Source organism: Haliotis cracherodii, unplaced genomic scaffold (genome assembly GCF_022045235.1).
Source record: "Haliotis cracherodii isolate W230 unplaced genomic scaffold, xgHalCrac1.p SCAF_6, whole genome shotgun sequence".
Lineage (NCBI taxonomy): Eukaryota > Metazoa > Mollusca > Gastropoda > Lepetellida > Haliotidae > Haliotis > Haliotis cracherodii.
The window spans coordinates 65930358-65944233 of NW_027266319.1; the positions used below are offsets into that span (position 1 = coordinate 65930358).

The 13876-nt window shown below is 45.1% G+C and overlaps 2 protein-coding genes across 2 annotated transcripts; one reads left to right on the top strand and one right to left on the bottom strand.

Annotated features, from left to right (window-relative positions):
* Window positions 1–394: 394 nt before the first annotated feature.
* Window positions 395–2791, bottom strand: LOC139446610 (uncharacterized). The gene has a single exon (XM_071227895.1). It carries the CDS (start codon window positions 2789–2791, stop codon window positions 395–397), a length of 2397 nt encoding a protein of 798 aa, XP_071083996.1.
* A 3446-nt stretch (window positions 2792–6237) lies between these two features.
* On the top strand, window positions 6238–12472 carry LOC139444633 (uncharacterized). Its single transcript, XM_071225550.1, has 6 exons — window positions 6238–6256; window positions 6739–6951; window positions 11108–11203; window positions 11383–11714; window positions 11878–12073; window positions 12192–12472. The coding sequence occupies exons 1-6, from the start codon at window positions 6238–6240 to the stop codon at window positions 12470–12472; spliced, it is 1137 nt and encodes a 378-aa protein (XP_071081651.1).
* The last annotated feature ends 1404 nt before the right edge of the window (window positions 12473–13876 follow it).

Below are 13876 nucleotides of genomic sequence, written 5' to 3' on the forward strand. Positions count from 1 at the left end.
GGTGGGGTGGTCGGGGCTGGGGCCATGTGTTGACTGGAATGTTGTTGATGGGTGGTGGGGTGGTCGGGGTGGGGGCCATGTGTTGACTGGAATGTTGTTGATGGGTGGTGGGGTGGGGGCCATGTGTTGACTGGAGTGTTGTTGATGGGTGGTGGGGTGGTCGGGGTGGGGGCCGTGTTGACTGGAGTGTTGTTGATGGGTGGTTGGGGTAGTTGGGGGTGGGGGCCATGTGCTGACTGGAGTGTTGTTGATGGGTGGTGGGGTGTTTGGGGTGAAGGCCATGTGTTGACCTTAGTGTCTGTGGTGGTCGGGGTGGGGGCCATGTGTTGACTGGAGTGTTGTTGATGGGTGGTTGGGTGTTTGAGCTGGGGGCCATGTGTTGACTGGAGTGTTGTTAATGCGTGGTGGGGTGGTCGGGGTGGGGGCCATGTGTTGACTGGAGTGTTGTTGATGGGTGGTGGGGTGTTCGGGGTGGGGGCCATGTGTTGACTGGTGTGTTGTTGATGGGTGGTGGGGTTTTCGGGGTGGGGGCCATGTGTTGACTGGAATGTTGTTGATGGGTGGTGGGGTGGTCGGGGTGAGGGCCATGTGTTGACTGGAGTGTTGTTGATGGGTGGTGGGGTGTTCGGGGTGAAGGCCATGTGTTGACTGGAGTGATGTTTATTGATGGTGGGAGGGTCGGGATGGGGGCCATGTGTTGACTGGAGTGTTGTTGATGGGTGGTGGGGTGTTTGGGGTGGGGGACATGAGCTGATTGGAATGTTGTTGATGCGTGGGTGGGGTGTTCGGGGTGAGGGCCATGTGTTGACTGGAATGTTGTTGATGGGTGGTGGGGTGGTCGGGGTGGGGGCCATGTGTTGACTGGAATGTTGTTGATTGGTGGTGGGGTGGGGGCCATGTGTTGACTGGAGTGTTGTTGATGGTTGGTGGGGTGGTCGGGGTGGGGGCCATGTGTTGACTGGAGTGTTGTTGATGGGTGGGTGGGGTGGTTGGGGGGTGGGGGCCATGTGCTGACTGGAGTGTTGTTGATGGGTGGTGGGGTGTTTGGGGTGAAGGCCATGTGTTGACTGGAGTGTCTGTGGTGGTCGGGGTGGGGGCCATGTGTTGACTGGAGTGTTGTTGATGGGTGGTTGGGTGTTTGAGCTGGGGGCCATGTGTTGACTGGAGGGTTGTTAATGCGTGGTGGGGTGGTCGGGGTGGGGGCCATGTGTTGACTGGAGTGTTGTTGATGGGTGGTGGGGTGTTCGGGGTGGGGGCCATGTGTTGACTGGTGTGTTGTTGATGGGTGGTGGGGTTTTCGGGGTGGGGGCCATGTGTTGACTGGAATGTTGTTGATGGGTGGTGGGGTGGTCGGGGCTGGGGCCATGTGTTGACTGGAATGTTGTTGATGGGTGGTGGGGTGTTCGGGGTGAGGGCCATGTGTTGACTGGAATGTTGTTGATGGTTGGTGGGAGGGTCGGGGTGGGGACCATGTGTTGACTGGTGTGTTGTTGATTGGTGGTGGGGTGTTCGGGGTGAGGGCCATGTGTTGACTGGAGTGTTGTTGATGGGTGGTGGGGTGTTTGGGGTGGGGGACATGAGCTGATTGGAATGTTGTTGATCGGTGGGTGGGGTGTTCGGGGTGAGGGCCATATGTTGACTGGAGTGTTGTTGATGGGTGGTGGGGTGGTCGGGGTGAGGGCCATGTGTTGACTGGAGTGTTGTTGATGGGTGGTGGGGTGTTCGGGGTGAAGGCCATGTGTTGACTGGAGTGATGTTTATTGATGGTGGGAGGGTCGGGATGGGGGCCATGTGTTGACTGGAGTGTTGTTGATGGGTGGTGGGGTGTTTGGGGTGGGGGACATGAGCTGATTGGAATGTTGTTGATGCGTGGGTGGGGTGTTCGGGGTGAGGGCCATGTGTTGACTGGAGTGTTGTTGATGGGTGGTGGGGTGTTCGGGGTGAGGGTCATGTGTTGACTGGGGCGTTGTTGATGGGTGAGTGGGGTATTCGGGATGGGGCCATGTGTTGACTGGGGCGTTGTTGATGGGTGAGTGGGGTGTTCGGGGTGGGGGCCATGTGCTGACTGGAGTGTTGTTGATGGGTGAGTGGGGTGTTCGGGATGGGGCCATGTGTTGACTGGGGCGTTGTTTATGGGTGAGTGGGGTGTTCGGGGTGAGGGCCATGTGCTGACTGGAGTGTTGTTGATGGGTGAGTGGGGTGTTCGGGATGGGGCCATGTGTTGACTGGGGCGTTGTTGATGGGTGAGTGGGGTGTTCGGGGTGGGGGCCATGTGTTGACTGGAGTGTCGTTGATGGGTGAGTGGGGTGTTCGGGATGGGGGCCATGTGCTGACTGGAGTGTTCTTGATCGGTGGGTGGGGTGTTCGGGGTGAAGGCCATGTGTTGACTGGAGTGATGTTTATTGATGGTGGGAGGGTCGGGATGGGGGCCATGTGTTGACTGGAGTGTTGTTGATGGGTGAGTGGGGTGTTCGGGATGGGGGCCATGTGCTGACTGGAGTGTTGTTGATGGGTGAGTGGGGTGTTCGGGATGGGGGCCATGTGCTGACTGGAGTGTTCTTGATCGGTGGGTGGGGTGTTCGGGGTAGGGGCCATGTGCTGACTGGAGTGTTGTTGATGGGTGAGTGGGGTGTTCGGGGTGGGGGCCATGTGCTGACTGGAGTGTTGTTGATGGGTGAGTGGGCTGTTCGGGGTGGGGGCCATGTGCTGACTGGAGTGTTGTTGATGGGTGGGTGGAAATGACGTTTGGGAAGGTGTAACAGAAAGTATATATTTCCTCATCGACTGACATGAAACGTGAAATTTAAGTAGTGTTATCAGTGATCCATGCATATGTATTTTCAACACCATTTTGCATTTTCCGCTTAATGTTATCTGTTTCCGGGGATAATCGAGATTGGTTAATAGCTGTCCTAAACGTTTTGTATTCTATACTCTACTAATCAGGTTACAATGAATTATAAATTATTCCAGGGTCAATAATTATGGAATACAGTTTTCATAATCAAGATTTTTGTCTTACATTGTAAATTGATTAAAAGGAAAAAGAAGAAAACCGTTTTGTGTTATATAAAGTTAAACCTCATTCTTTAACTCAAAGCGGTTACAAATCGTCACTTCGTATAAATGTCAGGTGTTGCTTTCACAAACAGATTATCGTGGAATTGCCACAGCAGTAATGTAGCGATGGGTATCTTACATAGTTTAAAAACCTTCACTGATCTTCCATTTTAAACCTTTTTTGTCAATATTTGATGCAAAAGTATTAGTTCAAGATTCTTAAAATTCCTATTGAAAGTTTACCAAGAAACATTATTATGTTAATTCGTTATTAAATGATGGATATTGATATGTTTGGCATAATCAATGTGTACCTACTCAAAAGAGTGTATATATAACCCTCTTTGCGCTGTCAACAATATAATAATTTCCTTACAATATGAACTATATATTGCTTTGAACACAGTTTTCATAATAACGTCAATATAATTTTAAATAAACGTTGAGGGTATACAAATACAGGACACCGTAACAATGTATGTGTATTGTGATATAAGGTTATATACTTTGCATTTGTGTGTGTCATCCTGTTCATGCACAACAGTGTACAATATTGAGGAAACCTTTGCATTTTTGTAACCCTGATCACACAACATCTAAGTAAGAATCTAGTTATGCTCATTGAAATATCCTCGCACTCTGAATATACCCTCAGATAAAATACTGGTATTTACATTAAACGAATCCCTCACTGTAAGGTAGTGTCCACCAGGAACACTTGTTTACACGCAACAAAGGATGAGTGTTATTGATAGCATCCCGTTGTAACTGAAACTGTTTGCTTCATGGAACATTGCAATGAAGAGGAAGTTTCCTGTACACATGATAACGTCAGGGACAGGAGGAAAGCCGACGGTAGGTGATATCTCTGTCTGACCCGCCTTTCACAATAAACTAGTAAGGCCAGGTTCACACAGTGCCGATTAATGCTCCCGTTTAGATCAGACAGCGCAACGACACGAAAACTGAAAAAGTCGGATTACTATCCTCAGTGATCTGGAATGTCCTATCATTGTCTTAATGCAATCGTATACGTTCGTAACAAAGTCCTACGGATCGGGAAAGGTCCAGAGAGGTCGGCAAAGCACTCCCGACAGAATGGTGCGTCCCGTAACATTCAGGAAACTCAGTCGATTTTGTCTAGTCGGATTACAATCGTGACTATGTCGTGATAGATTCTGCCGTATCGGACCAAAATCGTGACAATGTCCTGTGTTGTCTGGACGGTTCCCTGTGGATCGGGACACTATTGTGATGAACGGGCATGAATTGTTCATTGCAGTTTCTTGTCGATTGAGTCCAGATTGCGTCCAGTTCTTGCCGAATACGAACCGTCTTTGTCGGTTCACTGTCCGGTCACTGTCTGATCTCTGTCGGATCGCATTCGGGAGAATCGGGACGCAGTCGGGACAGATTCGGTAGTTTTTTACCATGCGGAAGATACAAATCGGATCAGATTCGGATTGAGAACGGGAGAATCGAGACGAATTCGGCTGGAAACGGTTGGCTCGGGACGCTTCCTAAACAATATCTGATGCGTGTATCCAAATAGGGCGGGTTGTGGACATCCCCGGGGTAGTGGTGATGCGTGTATCCACATAGAGCGGGTTGTGGACGTCCCCGGGGTAGTGGTGATGCGTGTATCCACATAGGACGGGTTATGGACATCCCCGGGGTAGTGGTGATGCGTGTATCCACACAGGGCGGGTTATGGACATCACCGGGGTAGTGGTGATGCGTGTATCCACATAGGGCGGGTTATGGACATCCCCGGGGTAGTGGTGATGCGTGTATCCACACAGGGCGGGTTATGGACATCCCCGGGGTAGTGGTGATGCGTGTATCCACATGGGGCGGGTTATGGACATCCCCGGGGTAGTGGTGATGCGTGTATCCACACAGGGCGGGTTATGGACATCCCCGGGGTAGTGGTGATACGTGTATCCACATAGAGCGGGTTGTGGACGTCCCCGGGGTAGTGGTGATGCGTGTATCCACATAGGGCGGGTTATGGACATCCCCGGGGTAGTGGTGATGCGTGTATCCACATAGGGTGGGTTATGGACATCCCCGGGGTAGTGGTGATGCGTGTTTCCACATAGGGCGGGTTGTGAACATCCTCGGGGTAGTGGTGATTCGTGTATCCACATAGGACGGGTTGTGGACGTCCCCGGGGTAGTGGTGATGCGTGTATCCACATAGGACGGCTTATGGACATCTCCGGGGTAGTGGTGATGCGTGTATCCAGATAGGGTGGGTTATGTACACCCCGGGGTAGTGGTGATGCGTGTATCCACACAGGGCGGGTTATGGACATCCCCGGGGTAGTGGTGATGCGTGTATCCACATAGGGCGGGTTATGGACATCCCCGGGGTAGTGGTGATGCGTGTATCCACACAGGACGGGTTATGGACATCCCCGGGGTAGTGGTGATACGTGTATCCACATAGGACGGGTTATGGACATCCCCGGGGTAGTGGTGATGCGTGTATCCACATAGGGCGGGTTATGGACATCCCCGGGGTAGTGGTGATGCGTGTATCCACATAGGGTGGGTTATGGACATCCCCGGGGTAGTGGTGATGCGTGTTTCCACATAGGGCGGGTTGTGAACATCCTCGGGGTAGTGGTGATTCGTGTATCCACATAGAGCGGGTTGTGGACGTCCCCGGGGTAGTGGTGATACGTGTATCCACATAGGACGGCTTATGGACATCCCCGGGGTAGTGGTGATGCGTGTATCCAGATAGGGTGGGTTATGTACACCCCGGGGTAGTGGTGATGCGTGTATCCACACAGAGCGGGTTGTGTACACCCCGGGGTAGTGGTGATGCGTGTATCCACATAGGGCGGGTTTTGGACATCCCCGGGGTAGTGGTGATGCGTGTATCCACATAGGGCGGGCTATGTACACCCCGGGGTAGTGGTGATGCGTGTATCCACATAGGACGGGTTGTGGACATCCCAGTAGGGCAGTAGGTGAGTCTCCTATCACCATGTACCAGTGGGCAGTAGGTGAGTCTCCTATCACCATGTACCAGTGGGCAGTAGGTGAGTCTCCTATCACCATGTACCAGTGGGCAGTAGGTGAGTCTCCTATCACCATGTACCAGTGGGAAGTAGGTGAGTCTCCTATCACCATGTACCAGTGGACAGTAGGTGAGTCTCCTATCACCATGTACCAGTGGGCAGTAGGTAAGTACCCAATCATGTAAAAGTGGGCGGTAGGAAAGTCCCCCATCACCATGTAATAGTAGGCAGTCAGTAAGGGCTTGACTTGAGAGATCTAGATTAAGAATGTATGAGATTATTTATACCATGGCGTATCCGCATACTGTGGGCTAAATGCCCCCATAACAAGGGATGCAGGCCTTAGACGTGTACCCCTTTGTGGGAACCAACGTGCACGCGTATTATGCTGTCAAAACAATGATCATATCGGGGTTAATATGGTTGTCGGACTAGCAAGCACAGGATCGACTCACATGTGGGACGCAAATCGTGAATGACTTAGGAGTGTTCCACCTATATTAAGCCCAGATTACGAATATTGAGCCTTGTAATAAAACTATAAGTTTATTTAGACATGGAGAAATACAGAAACAAAACTGTTGATAGTCTAGTGTGACCTGAGCAGCATCCAAGCCTGTAGGTAATAACATCGACTCTCCATGCAGGTCTGGTGGAAGGTGGGACACAGGTGCAGGGCTTCACTAATGTTGGTAGAAACCCTCAAGGAACAGTTTCTGCCCAGAAGCTCACTCACAACTCCAGACTGTATGTGTCAGTACTCGCCACTAACGCTGTCGGCCTGACATCACTGACCAGAGCTGAACCAGTGACGGTGGACATGACACCACCAACTATACAACAAGTCAACGATGGTTCAGGTAAAACAAGCAACTGAAACGTGTCTGGCATTAATATTGTTTACCGTTCCAAATACTCCTGCATGCGTGTACATTCCAGCATGCCCATTCCTTTACAATGACCATAGTGAGTGAGTGGGTGAGTATGGTTTTACGCCACTTTTAGCAATATTCCAGCAATATCACGACGGGGGACACCAGAAATGGGCTTCACACGTTGAACCCATGTTGGGAATCAAACCTGGGTCTTCGCCGTGGCGAGCGAACGCTTTAACCACTAGGCTACCCGACCGCCCCTACAATGACCATAACATTTTGTGATAGAATCCATTGCTCCATTTCTATATGATCATCCAGCTATAATACTCCATTGCTATATGATCATCCAGCTATAATGCTCCATTGCTATATGATCACACATGTATAATTCTCCATTTCAATATGATCACACAGCTATAATACTCCATTGCTATATGATCACACATGTATAATGCCCATTGCTATATGATCACACAGCTAGAAGACTCTATTGCTATATGATCATCCAGCTATAATACTCCACTGCTATATGATCAGTTAGCTATAATGCTCCATTGCTAAATGATCACACATGTATAATGCTACATTGCTATATGATCACACAGCTATAATACTCCACTGCTATATGATCACATAGCTATAATGCTCCATTGCTATATGATCATCCAGCTATAATACTCCATTGCTATATGATCACATAGCTATAATGCTCCATTGCTAAATGATCACACATGTATAATGCTACATTGCTATATAACATAGCTATAATACTCCACTGCTATATGATCACATAGCTATAATGCTCCATTGCTAAATGATCACACATGTATAATGCTACAATGCTATATGATAACACAGCTATAATACTCCATTGCTATATGATCACACAGCTATAATACTCCATTGCTATATGATCACACAGCTATAATACTCCATTGCTGTATGATCACACAGCTATAATACTCCATTGCTATATGATCACACATGTATAATGCTCAATTTCTATATGATCACACAGCTATAATACTCCATTGCTGTATGATCACATAGCTATAATGCTCCACTGCTATATGATCACACAGCTATAATACTCCATTGCTGTATGATCACATAGCTATAATGCTCCACTGCTATATGATCATACAGCTGTAATGCTCCATTGCTATATGATCACACAGCTATAATGCTCAATTTCTATATGATCACACAGCTATAATACTCCATTGCTGTATGATCATACAGCTATTATGCTCCATTGCTATATGATCACACAGCTATAATACTCCATTGCTGTATGATCACACAGCTATAATAATAAATTGCTGTATGATCACACATAAATATTGCTCCATTTCTGTATGATCACACAGCTATAATGCCCCATTGCTGTGTGATCACAGAGCTATAATGTCCCAGTGCTGCATGATCATAGAGCTATAATGCTCCATTTCTGTATGATCACAGAGCTATAATGCTCCATGGCTATATGATCACACAGCTATAATGCTTCATTCCTGTATGATCACACATGTATAATGCTCCATTGCTATATGATCACACATGTATAATGCTCCATTGCTATATGAGCACACAGCTATAATGCACCATTGCTACATGATCACACATGTATAATGCTCCATTTCTGTATGATCACACAGCTATTATGCTCCATTGCTATATGATCACACATGTATAATTCTCCATTGCTATATGATCACCCAACTGTAATGCTCCATTGTTGTATGATCACACAGCTATAATGCTCCATTGCTATATGATCACACATGTACAATGCTACATTGCTTTATGATCACACAGCTATAATGCTTCATTGCTGTATGATCACACAGCTATAATACTCCATTGCTATATGATCACACAGCTATAATGCTTCATTGCTGTATGATCACACAGCTATATTACTCCATTGGTATATGATCACACAGCTATTATGCTCCATTGCTATATGATCACACATGTATAATGCTCCATTGCTATATGATCACACAGCTATAATGCTTCATTGCTGTATGATCACACAGCTATTATGCCCCATTGCTGTGTGATCACAGAGCTATAATGTCCCATTGCTGTGTGATCACAGAGCTATAATGTCCCAGTGCTGCATGATCATAGAGCTATAATGCTCCATTTCTGTATGATCACAGAGCTATAATGCTCCATGGCTATATGATCACACAGCTATAATGCTTCATTCCTGTATGATCACACATGTATAATGCTCCATTGCTATATGATCACACATGTATAATGCTCCATTGCTATATGAGCACACAGCTATAATGCACCATTGCTACATGATCACACATGTATAATGCTCCATTTCTGTATGATCACACAGCTATTATGCTCCATTGCTATATGATCACACATGTATAATTCTCCATTGCTATATGATCACCCAACTGTAATGCTCCATTGTTGTATGATCACACAGCTATAATGCTCCATTGCTATATGATCACACATGTACAATGCTACATTGCTTTATGATCACACAGCTATAATGCTTCATTGCTGTATGATCACACAGCTATAATACTCCATTGCTATATGATCACACAGCTATAATGCTTCATTGCTGTATGATCACACAGCTATATTACTCCATTGGTATATGATCACACAGCTATTATGCTCCATTGCTATATGATCACACATGTATAATGCTCCATTGCTATATGATCACACAGCTATAATGCTTCATTGCTGTATGATCACACAGCTATTATGCTCCATTTCTGTATGATCACACAGCTGTAATGCTCCATTGCTATATGATCACACAGCTGTAATGCTCCATTGCTATATGATCACACAGCTATAATGCTCCATTGCTATATGATCACACAGCTATAATACTCCATTGCTATATGATCACACAGCTATAATACTCCACTGCTATATGATCACACAGCTGTAATGCTCCATTGCTGTATGATCACACAGCTATAATTCTCCATTGCTATATGATCACACATGTACAATGCTACATTGCTTTATGACCACCCAGCTATAATGCTCCATTGCTATATGATCACACAGCTATAATACTCCATTGCTATATGATCACACACGTATAATGCTCCATTGCTATATGATCATACAGCTGTAATGCTCCATTGCTGTATGATCACACAGCTATAATGCTCCATTGCTATATGATCACACATGTACAATGCTACATTGCTTTATGATCACCCAGCTATAATGCTCCATTGCTATATGATCACACAGCTATAATGCTTCATTGCTGTATGATCACACAGCTATAATGCCCCATTGCTGTATGATCACAGAGCTATAATGCCCCATTGCTATATGATCATACATGTATAATGCTCCATTGCTAAATGATCACACATGTATAATGCTCCATTGCTGTATGATCACACAGCTATAATGCCCCATTGCTATATGATCACACAGCTATAATACTACATTGCTATATGATCACATATGTATAATGCTACATTGCTATATGATCACACAGCTATAATGCTCCATTGCTATATGATCACACATGTATAATGCTCCATTTCTGTATGATCACCCAGCTATAATGCTCCATTGCTATATGATCACACATGTATAATGCTACATTGCTATATGATCACACAGCTATAATGCTCCATTGCTATATGATCACACAGCTATAATGCCCATTGCTATATGATCACACATGTATAATGCTCCATTGCTGTATGATCACACAGCCATAATACTCCATTGCTATATGATCACACATGTATAATGCTCCATTGCTATATGATCACATATGTATAATGCTCCATTGCTGTATGATCACACAGCTATAATACTCCATTGCCATATGATCACACATGTATAATGCTCCATTGCTGTATGATCACCCAGCTATAATGATACATTGCTATATGATCACACAGCTATAATACTCCATTTCTATATGATCACACATGTATAATGCTCCATTGCTGTATGATCACACAGCTATAATACTCCGTTGCTATATGATCACACATGTATAATGCTCCATTGCTATATGATCACCCAGCTATAATAATACATTGCTATATGATCACACAGCTATAATGCTCCATTGATATATGATCACCCAGTAATGCTCTACTTCTAGGAGTTGATGCAGACTTCCTTTCACCAGAGGACATGGCAGCGAACTGGGCGCTAGAAGATCAGGAATCAGATTCTATCAACTGTGACATTGCTATAGGTAGTGAACAGACAAATTGATACAACATGCTTGTTGTCTATGATCGATTATAAACATTAATCAACGAAAAGGTAAATTCGTGTATTAACTGCGTAAGCTGATGTTGTTTCAACATCTGTATCCCAACGGAACTTCATTTTCAATATCGTCTGACTGAATAGCTGTTATATCTTCTGCAGGGCACACACCTGGAGATGACGACGTCCGTCGGTTTGCTCGAACTAATCCCGGAGTAAGATTGACAAGGTGGAATCTGACTGATATAGTGACGTCATCTGGTGTGAAGGTGTACACGACAGTACGTTGCCATAACAACGCGGGACAGACCTCCGAGTCCTCATCTGATGGTGTTGTCATCGTGTCCAGGGGAGACGTTGCGACTGTAGCTGGCTTCAAAGTCCTGGAGGAGAGCCCCTCTGTGTTCTCAGACAGAGGCCAGTGTCACGTAGCCCGAGACATTGTGAGACTTTGCTGGGAGGGAGGAGAAACCCAGACTCCTTACACTACGATGGTATGTCGACTCAAGTTGACGTCTTCAACGTGGATACTTGCTCTGGTCACAACTACCATGTATGAAGTTGGTGCTTGGTTATATTGCTGTGAATTCCAACCCACACACAGATTTTGTAACATTCTTACATATTCGTTTTGTGTTTTTTTAATTAAACATATAGGTTCACATCGAGGGTAGCAGTTTGATCTACGAACAGATCGTCCCGAGTATATTCACATACACATCTGCCCAGCTGTGTGGCCTGAAACTCAGCGACCTGACAATCTACAACATCAGCGCCATGCATGTGCTGGACAAGCCATGGTACCCAACAGAAGCTTCTATCACCACGCATAGCCCGCCACCAAGTCTAAACAGTAAGACAGCACATCAAATATCCTAAATACAGCAAATTCGAAAATACAAATTTAAATGCAACAAAATTCAATGTTATGTTGTATTCGTTTCCTGAGAGTGATGTCTGGTTTACTTCAGAAGCAGCGATGATCTCGTCCAGGACGTCCGACAGGATGACCACTCTGTCCTGGCCTGGCCTATTTACCTCCCCCTGGGACCAGCTTGTGTATGAAGTGATGGTGGGCAGGGTGGAGGGTGGGGCAGATGTGGTGGACGGGCTGCTGACACGCCAGGAGCAGATGAAGCTCAACCTGTCCCCACACCCACAAACTGTCACTGCCGTATATGTCTCTATAACTGCCATTGATCCGTGTGGATACACTGCTTACTACTCACAGCCTGTGGATGTCGGCCCCTGACTCCAACTGATTCGTGGATGTGTAAATCGTGATCAAATATTGTTTTCCAATTTTGACAGTGTAATTTGTTCCCATCCGTACATGCTCACACACTCATCAGTCAATTTGATCATCATGACCAATTTTGAAATTATATTTATAATCAAGTTGTTTTGTCATTACACAAATATGATATTTTGTAATAGTTTTTGCTTATGTTCTGATCCCAAAACTGTATCAAATGTTTTCTGAAAATACGCCAACGCACCACATAATTACTTTTCCCTACCTTTTAATAACTCTCCCTATTTTTAAAGATTGATTTAACAACACCCAACATTTGTTCTGGAAATGTGCCAGTATCAAGAACCATGTTACCAAGTTTGACATAAATATCTTTAAAGACATCAATGGTGGTTAAAACAGATACATTAATTATATTATCACTACCATTTGAATTTTTTTTCAAATTCAATGTTTTGGAATTTCACATTTTTTAAAAGCTTCATTAAGTAGTGTGCTTTCTCAATGGTTACGTCACGTAGATTATCTATATCAGAGTCATCTTCTGCCGAAACTTCTTTTAAAGTCATAGGAAAGTTGAGTACAGATTCACCCAGTGAGAGTAAGGATAAGCTGAGAAGGAATAATCCAAGGTTAACAATCTCATTATCTATTGGACGTGATCAAAGATATTTATGCTAAATATATAACAATAACCAATAACCATGCTTCATTATTATAATGTGGTGTTTATTTGTCATTCTTGTACCCAATAAATTATAATCATATAGTTTGGTTCTCTGTTTGGGTTCATCCATTTAATTACGAATTCGGAGGTAGCAGCTAGGGGGTTAGCTGTGTACACAACTGTGAACTTGGTTATAAGCTGGTGGGGTTTGGGGAGGATCCCGCATGAGTAATTAACAGACAAGTGCAAGTGCTTATCCCCACCGGACACTAACTACCCTGCTAACTCCTAATCCACAATGAGACGACATTGAGTTCATATCGCCAATGAGTTAGGAGATAACTAGCAAACTTGTTAAGTGGAACTTTTGCCCAGGGCCCACTTGCACAAAGCGATCTTAGCACTACGACTATTGTAAGGCTGTGAAAGTATTGAGCTACAAACATCTTAGCGCTAAGACTGCTTTGTGCAAATGGGCCCGGGTCCCTTCATTGTCTATCAATCTGTTATTCTCAATACTGAAAGGCCACATGCCACAGTACATGTATTACAAGATACAAGCGCAGAGGGTGTTCAAACAAATTGCTTCCCAATTGACATGCCATGATAAATAACCCTGATAAGTTACGAACGACATTTGTCTGAACTGATTTCATCAAAGAAACATTTGTTTTACTTTTGGAGGAACAAAAAAAAACGTCTTATGTATATTTTTCACAAGTTAATATTTTAGT